The following is an 8702-nucleotide window of genomic DNA, read 5'->3' as shown; positions in this document are numbered from 1 at the left end:
ATGAACACAAGCTTGTCATAATGTGAGGGCAGGTCTCAGAGCCCCAGAAAAATCTCTGACAGTCCTTTGCTGATGTAAATGGAAACAGGTCCACTGGCTTACATCTAAATGCATTTACAGTGTCAGACAATCACCTCTTGAGTTCTAAAGAATCCCATCCTTACTTCTGTGTTTGTGTTAGCTGATATTTGCATAATAATGCCCAATGCACACAAAACATCGCATCAAAAGCAAGTTGTTCCTTGCCTCCAGCTTGTCTTTTGGAAATAATTCTCTTTCCCTCCATTCCCCGAGCTTCACAGTTAACACAACTTTGTCATGCTTTGCTACCAGAGCTCTTTCCCTCCCACTGCCACTTCCTTTCTCTCTGGCATTCGAAGGGAGCCTGAGTCATAGTGAAACCTCTAAATGCCACCTCCTCTGGGTGCTCTTTCTACCTCTACATCAGGCAACGACAGTGATGGTCAAAGCATCTTAAATGTGTTTATTGTTGTACATATTGGTACCTCTTCAAGGCACATCGAGTGCACTTCCCACTCTGCCTTGTGTTTGATATGTAATGCCTACAACAAAAGTGTTTCTCGGTTTCACTGAAAAAAAAAAAGCATTTTGTTTAGACTGCATCTTTTTATGCCTTGGTTCCCGGATTTCAGTCCTGCCTGATGATAATCACTCTGACCCCATCACCCTATTGTTTGCCCCAGCTTCGATGGGAGTTGGCCATAGATACAGAATCCCTGTTAGATTTTGAACATTGCTCCTACAAAACTCCCTCCCCAGTTTGTTATACAGCTCACTCACAAGGCCTGAGTCTGTACTATTTAATTGTGTAGCTCTGATCATTGTGTGACTGTACACAAGAGGTTTGCGTCTCTTCCACCGGGCTAAGTGAAAAGAAATGCTGAGTGTTGTTTACACCGTCATGGGAGTCAGTCGTTGGCTGAGGGGACCCGGTCCCATGCCAGGTTGCAGCACAGAGGTGAGTTGCTTGCAGGGACTCACCTCCCTGGGAGGAGTTTTGCTCCATGCTGCGGTGGGGTCCTCAGCTGCAGCCACTTCCCGACATGAAAAGGACAGCTTTGCACGGTGGATTTATTGCACGTTCCTGGTCACACGAGGGAGACTGTGTCCAGGTATCTGCCTCTTTTGCTCTCCCTTTAATCACTGCAGGGTGGGAACCGGATCCAGTCTGGAGCAATAAAAGATCTCTGAGATGAAGAAGTACAATGGAGTGGAGTTAATGTCAACCGGTTTACTGTTGTAAGCAAATCACTACCACATCTCTCTGTGCAGCATGTTACAATTTACTACTCCTAGTTAAATGAGTCAGAGCTGTTGCTTCTGGTTCTGCCTCCAGCTTCTCCTGCCGAAGAGCTGGACAGACAATGGGTCCGTGTTGTAGAGGGGCCTCGGGCTGGCCCCAAGGAGCTGTGTGTTGCAATGCCCATTATCGCAATGCCTCATTTTTAGGCGCCCTGCTGCGGAACAGATTGCTCAGGCCAGGGACAGACACCGCTGTGCTTCACACAAGGTGTAGCGAGAGTTAAAAGCTAATGAAAGGAAATTTCAGGAATCTGCATATTCCTTGAGTTAGAATATACACATATTCTATGTGAGTACACATATATATATACACACACACACAATATATATACAGCATTGTGATAGGCGTGAAGGTGTCTCTTTCTGCTACAAACTCCCACAACAGTTAAGTGCCCAAGGCACATCAGGCTGCTTTTATGGAAAACCCGGGAGGGAGAGAAACACCTCATCGCATCCAACAACACTCCTTGGGTACAGCGTATTTTATCTCAAGCAGTGCAAGACTTACTTGCCAGTCACCACTCTGCTGGATTTCATTTGGATGGCCCTACATCCCTGAGGAGTGCCCTGGCCATGAGGCTTTTCAAGCAGCTGCTCTCTTCCACTCTCTGGACACCTCAGTATCTAATATAAAATTCATTGTCTCCGTGGGAGAGATGAGAAGCAATAATCTTAAAGTTTTTAATTAAGTTGGTGATTGGGATTTTCACTTTACGTACAAAATAGTTTAATTCAGCTATTTATCAAAAATCTAGCAGTAACAAGGAGTTAGTGCTAAGTAATCTATTTCTCCATGAAGGTGTCCAGCCACTTTGTTCAACAGATCTTTCACTTCCCAGAGCTTTAGGAAGATGTGATGTGATTTGGGAAACTTGATGCAAAAGATGAACCTGGATTTACACGTAGGAATACTACTGAGAGGCAAGCTCATCCCTCCCCTTTGCCTGGCCTTTACAGTGGGTTAGTTAGGCAGTTTCATTGCTTTGCCTCCGATTCCTGGAGGCTGTGTTCCCAGACGCAATCCCTAGCTGCAGGAGGCTGCGGCTGCTGCCCCAGTTCACTTGCTCACTTTAGCCTGCCCTCAAATTTGAAAACAGGCTTTTAGCTCCTAACTTGAGCACTACTGAAAATGTTAGAGAAAACCTTCAATGGGCCACCGATTAGTGTTATGTGTTAACGAGAGAGAATTCGGAAAGAAAACCTGAAAATACCAGTAATTCAGAGCAGGCAACAAATCCACGGTTTAACCAAAGATTTGCCCAGCAGGTTTCCCCGGTAGCCTTCTTCTCTGGAGCTAAAATTGAAGGAGAGCCTTTCCTGACTCTTTAACTGCTAAGACCCCCGCTGCCTAGCTCTCTACCCCAGCCCGAAGCCGGGCTAGAGACGGGGCCGGGCGCGATGCAGCGGCGCTTGTGAGCTCGCACGCCTGCGAGCCCGGGGGGCTGCCTTCGTGCACCCGTAACGGAGCCGTTCCCCTCGGTGATGGGAATAAAAGGAGAAAAATTGCTTCCCTTTTACTTCGTGTATTTCTGTGGGGGGGGTGCTCCCTCTCCGTGCGTTGGCTACTGTGTGCTTTTTTTTTTCCTCCCTTCCGTGGAAAGTGTCGCGCCAAGGGGCTGCCGCTTTCCCAAGCAAAGGATCGCCGGGCAGCCCTGTCTGCCAGTCCGTTGCGGTACGGGGATGTGCTCGGGGCCCCTCTGCTTTCTCTCATATGTCTGCCGAAGTTTTCTACGAGTGTGTGTGGAGACATGCACAGAGCGGGGAGGCGGGGGAGGGAGAGGGGTACAGGGGAGGGGTGGCGGGGGAGAGGGGAGTTATTAGGAAACTTTGCTTTGGCTACTCTCTATCCTTGGGGCTGCGTGGCGCCAGCACCCTCAAGTTGAAAGGAAAACAGCCATTCTCACTTCCAACTGCCCACTGAGATCCTTAAGGCGACAAAGACACAAAAGTGAGTTTTATTTGCTGGTAAGCCAGAGGCAAGAAAAAAGAAAAGCCAATTCCCCCTTAAAAAGAGCCGACAAATCCTTTTTGCTCTTTTGTGTGAGCTTTTCCTATTCACATGGAGCGTTCATCCGTGTGATTCCCAACTTATTGTCATTACTTAGTTATTAATTGTTCTCATCTGGGTTTAATTGAGCAACCAAGGACTTTAGCCCAAGGGTCAGGGGGAAAACTTAAAGTAAAGACGTGTTCAATAGGAATCCTGTGCTTCGAATATCCATCCCGAGCTGACATAATGTAAAAAAAAAAACAAAAAAACACCCTCACAACACCCCCCCCCCCAAAAAAAAAAACAAACCACCACAGACAAAGCGGAGAGATGAAAGGGTCCTTTAGCCCCGCGCCGCAGCGCCCAAAGGTGCCGGCGGAGGGAGCGGAGCCTGAGGGAGCCAGCTCAAAGCGGTTCTTGCTGTTTAGCATGTCTCTCGGTATTTTAAGGGCTTCTTTACAGGATAAACCTAGCCTCCTGCGCGATTAGATCTTTCCCCCCAGACCCGCGGTCTAATCGCGCAGAGGCGAAGTTTATCTCCAGCCTTTTTCTGCCAGACGCACAATGTGGGAAAGAAGCCGGCACCGCGCTCTCCCGGTCCGGCGCGGAGTTGGGCGCGGGGGTCAGGATCACAGACGCTGCCAGTCGCACAGAGAAAAGAAATCATCGGAAAAGAAAGACAGACCAACACAAACAACAAAAAAGCGCACAAAAATACCAAACCAACAAAAAAAATCAAACAAATAATAAAAAAAAAAAACCACAAAAAAACCCCTCATCGAAACCTACAAAAAACCCAAACCACAAAAGCCCCAAACTCACTCCAGCCCAGAGAGGACTGGGCGGCTAGAGCGGAGCAAGAGATGAGAGGAGGAGGATTAGAGCAGCAAGCTGTGGAGAAAGTGACTGGGTTCAGGTATGTTGTTTCGTTGAGTTATTGAAAGCGTCGTTGATGTTTAGATGATAAAAGTCCCGCCTCGCCCCCAGCTACAGTCTCGCTGGAGCCACAGTGCCTGCAGAAGATTGCCTAGCCTCATTACAGCAATTATTTTCCTTCTAACTTTGCTTCAGACTTAACGTTTTCAAATTGCTGGAAATGAAAGCAGAGTGAAAAAAAAAAGACCGAAAAATATAAAGAGTCCCAATTCTGAGCGCCCATTCCTCGACGGCAAAGATAAAGTAAAATATTTTAACATAAACAAATACATAAGTAAATGAAAAGGGGAAACTAATGTTCTCCCTTACCCGAGCGAACCGCAAAATGCAATGGGGCAGAGCGGGACACTGCAGGGCCGGGGCTGGGAGCGGCGGGGGACGTGCGTGGTGGCGGCAGGCGCGGAGCGGCGTGGCCCGGGCTCCGCCGCCCTCCTCCGCAGGGTCCTCAGCCGTCGCCGACGGTTTCCACAGGGCCGCGGCTATCGGGATGAGTTTCCAGCGGGTCCGGCCGCTGAGGGCTGCGGGGAGCGCGGAGCCACGGGGATGGGCAGGGGACGGTGCCGAGTCGTCCCGACCGTCAGTGCCGTGGATCCCACCGGCTGCCTGCCGCGGCCCCACGGCCCATCCCTACCCTGACACCCCCGACCCTATAATCCGACCTCTCGGCTCTGGCGCTGCCTCTACTCCACTCTTAGTGCGCGTTTTGCTCTTCTTCCGCACCATCTCCTCTCCGCTACCCCAATCCCCGCAGTGCTCCTTTCCCCTAAGTAAGGCCGGCTGCGGAAAGGAGCTGCATGGGAAGCCCTTGGTCAGTCTCTAAGCTCAGCTCCGAGGTAGAGGACAAGTCATACTGTCCCCCAAGCCTTCGGCAGCCGTCAGAGATTGCAGCTGGGAGGTTGCTGGCAAAGGTCACTGTCAAGGAACGGCTTTGCTCCAGCCCAGAGCTGGGAAAAGATGACAAGGCTGTGCCAAGCCTGCAGCTCTGCTCCTCCGGGAGCTGCTGGGGATACCAGGCACCTGCACCCTCGGGGGAAGGGATGTACTGGGAGATGTTGTTGAGAACTAAGGGAGGGAGGGCAATGAAGAAACTGCAGACAGCAGGGAGGATGAAGCAGCTCTGGGACACACAGTGAAAAATGAAAACGTAGCTGAGGCCTCACTGAGGCCAAAATCTCCTGGGGAGGAGGAAAACTGGCTGGTACAGTCAGTCCCTCTCTCCCATCTGCCTGACACACAGATAAATTTAGTCTTCTGTAAACTCTAGCAGGGCAAGGAGCAAACAAACTGCAGCAACAGTAGCTTAAAATTAATTTATTTAACAAATATAGCTATAATATAAATGATAATAAAATTTCAAATATACAGTATATTACATAGTACACAAAGCCCCTTCTCCAAAGGAGCTGGTGGAGGAATAAACACAGGTAACAGACAGTGCTGCTACACATGGACAGGAAAGGCTGCCCTACACTTTTGCTTCTTGACCTCCGCTTCCAGAAAGGAAGAGAAACATCACATCTTGCAGCCCCCTCTTCGCCATTTCTCTTCCACAGTTCTTTCCCCCATGGCAGGGAGCTGTCCTAGGCTGCCAGCCGGACCTGGGAAAGAGGGACAGTGCCAGGAAGGAGCTGGGGCAGGTCTGCCAGCTGGAGAACCAAACAGGACTGCTGAGAAGAGTAAGCAGTGGCTGAGCAGAGCCAGACTGGAGAAGTCTCTGTCACAGGGCCCATGGGAGAAAGTCCACAGCGAGCAGCCAGAGGATCAGGGAGGGAGTGCGTGCAGAGCCGGCAGGAGCAGACAGCTGTCAGGCTGGGCTCCGTGGAGCTCAGCTCTATGTGAGGTGGTACATGCTGTATCCCACGTGTGCTGTGTACAGTCCCACAGGAGCTACAGGCAGCCCTGCCCGCTGGAAAGGGCTGGAGGCACCGTACAGAGAGGCACCCGCCACAGCCGGGCCGCCCAGCGGGAAGGAGATGCCAAAAGCAGCAGGCGGGAGCATGGGCTTGGCTGCCATCTTCAGCTTCTCCAGCTCGGCCTCCTGGAGTCGCTTGGCCTTGGCGCGGCGGTTCTGGAACCAGATCTTCACCTGGGTCTCGGTGAGGCTGAGCGAGCTGGAGAACTCTGCGCGCTCAGCGATGGACAGGTACTGCTTCTGACGAAACTTCCTCTCGAGGGCCAGCAGCTGAGCCGTGGTGAAGGGCGTCCGAGGCTTCCTGTTCGTCTTGTGCTTGCGCAGGGTGCAGGCTGGGGGGCTCAGCCGTCCTGCGCCAACGAGCACCCAGAGGAGAAGGGGAAGCAGAGAGAGACCTGGGTTAGCAGTGCCCAAACCCGCATGCCCTGCCGAGCCCTCACCTTGCCGCAGTTGTGGTGGGGAGAAAGGGTACTTTCGTACGGTCCCAGCTAAAAGTGAAGTGGCCCAAAGACTCCAGGGCTGCCCACCGGGGCATATTTCAAACTGAAGTCTCCCATTACAGTCAAAAAAATGGGTGCTTTGCTAAGGAATTAGTTTTTTCAAGACACTCTGGCCCAAAGTTACTCACAGTACTTCATAGCAAGAACTTTCCTGACTCCATGGAAAAAAACTCGACAAAAGACATGTTGCCCACATACTCCTGCCTTCACAGCTCCTGGCTCGTACAGAGAAGACCCTCCAAAAAATATCTGTCCTGTCCTTTTTATTGGATTAAGGAAAATAAAAAAGACAAAACAAAACGGACTGGCTTCTCAGGCTCACACCCTCTTCATTAGTCCCCTGGGAACCGGATTAAGCATGTAATTAATCATGAGCTTTGAATTCACACTCAGCCTCTATCTACCCCTCTTCACCCGTCTGCTCCTCTCCTCTTATTTAACATTTCTAAGGGTCCTCAAGCTCGATCTGTCCCAGGTTTACTTAACTTCTACTTTGCAATTTAAATAAATTAAACCACTTCGGTACCCTACACAAGTCCTGTCTGGAAACTTGCCTTTATCCAAGGGAGAGAGAACAGCTCTGTTTACAGCTCTACTAAGAGTACCCCAAACACTTGAGAGAGCCTCAGCCCATACTCGTCCCTTTCCATGGGAGTCTGGACTCATCAGGTCAGCCGTTGAAGAGGATTAACGAGCTTCTCTGATCTCAGCCCTCCCGCTGCTATTTTTTATTTTAAGATCCCTCTGTAGAAAAGCAGGAAAATATCAGTGACTGCAGCTTCTCAGAGTTGGGAGATGCACCATTTGAGAAACCTATAGAGTCCCGAGGCTGGAGGCTGGGAGCCCGGTCTGTGCGGAGCCTTATTGACACCGTTGGAGCCGCTTTCAGAAAAAATATTGCCGAGGCCGAGTTAGGCTTTGCATGGCAGTTCGAGGCCCTGGTTAAGCCGGGCTGCTTTTTCTTGCCCCCACCCCGTTAACATTTGGCAGAAGATCTGGCACCGGTGAGGCCACCCTGCCTTCGCAGCCATCCTCCGGCTTCGCGCACACTTGATCCGGTTCACTATTTTGAAAAGGCCAAGGCGGCCAAGCTCAGAGTGTGAACGGCATGGAAAAACGTGCCAGGAAGGGCCGGGCAGGGCTAAAGTGAGAGGAAATCCCCGTCAGCCTCCGCAGTGTTGCCCCCGCTGCGCCCCACCCCGCGAGAAGGGCGCAGACAGCCCGGGGGAAGCTCACGGCCCGCCCGCTCCCGGATGCTACTTACTCGGGGGAGGCGGTGAGAACCGCGGGCTTTGCATCCAGGGGCTCCGCTCCTGCTTCTCGGGGCTTTCCGCCTTCACGAGCGTGTCTTCGGGCAGCTTGACGAGCCCTCCGACGGAGAAGTGCCCGCCGAGGGGCAGCGGGGACGCGGGCGCCTCCGCCGTCAGCGCGCCCAGGCGGGGGCTGAGGCTGGCGCGGGCGGCCGCCCCGGAGCCCGGAGGGGGCCCGGCGCCCTCGGGGCCCTCCCTGGCGCCCGGCTTCCTGTGGTCGGCCATGAGCGCCTCCACGCTGAACGGCAAGAGGGACGGGGAAACCTTGGGCTTGTCGCTCTCCTCCTCCCCGCCCATCGCCGCCACGACGGGGAGGCCGCCACCGGGCTTGCTGAAGGCGGATGCGGGCAGCTCGTCGCTGCGGATCCCGGTGGGCGCGGCGGTCATATCCACAGCCGGGGCCATGCAGAGGCGGCCCGACGTCGCCACCGCAGCGCCGGGCGGGAGTCAGCGCCGCCGCTCATGGGGCCTGGGCTGTTCGTCGGGCGCGGGCAGCCGTCGGCGCGCTCCAACGCCGCGGCGGCCGGCGCAGCCTGATAAAGCGGCGCGGCGGAAGGCGCCGCCCAACCAGCGCGCGGGAGGCGGGGCGGCGGCGCCCCATTGGCTGCGGCGCGGCGGTGGCGGCGCCCCCCGGGAGCGGGCGGGCGCGGGGGCCGAGTCGGGCTCGCCGTCGGGGCGTCCCGCCCCGCCCCGCTGCGCGCCCCGGCCCGGCCTGGCCGCGCTCCGCGCCC

At 53.6% G+C, this 8702-nt stretch overlaps 1 protein-coding gene across 1 annotated transcript; it reads right to left on the bottom strand.

The window, feature by feature from the left end:
- Nucleotides 1-5544: 5544 nt before the first annotated feature.
- MSX1 (msh homeobox 1) lies at nt 5545-8452 on the bottom strand. Its single transcript, XM_010200053.2, has 2 exons — nt 7926-8452; nt 5545-6511 (listed from the first exon to the last, which is right to left on the bottom strand). Exons 1-2 carry the CDS (start codon nt 8374-8376, stop codon nt 6081-6083), a joined length of 882 nt encoding a protein of 293 aa, XP_010198355.2. The 5' UTR covers nt 8377-8452; the 3' UTR covers nt 5545-6080.
- Between the last annotated feature and the right edge of the window lie 250 nt (nt 8453-8702).

The sequence above is a fragment of the Colius striatus genome, chromosome 3, assembly GCF_028858725.1.
Source record: "Colius striatus isolate bColStr4 chromosome 3, bColStr4.1.hap1, whole genome shotgun sequence".
Taxonomy (NCBI): domain Eukaryota; kingdom Metazoa; phylum Chordata; class Aves; order Coliiformes; family Coliidae; genus Colius; species Colius striatus.
The sequence above is the reverse complement of the archived record's forward strand: the minus strand, read 5'-3'. Positions and strand labels throughout refer to the sequence as shown.

Excerpts from the sequence above, each read along its gene's own strand:
- MSX1 (XM_010200053.2), bottom strand. The coding sequence starts at position 8,376 with ATGGCCCCGGCTGTGGATATGACCGCCGCGCCCACCGGGATCCGCAGC. Across the intron at positions 6,512-7,925 it reads GTTCTCACCGCCTCCCCCGA|GACGGCTGAGCCCCCCAGCC; the intron begins GTAAGTAGCATC and ends TCGTTGGCGCAG.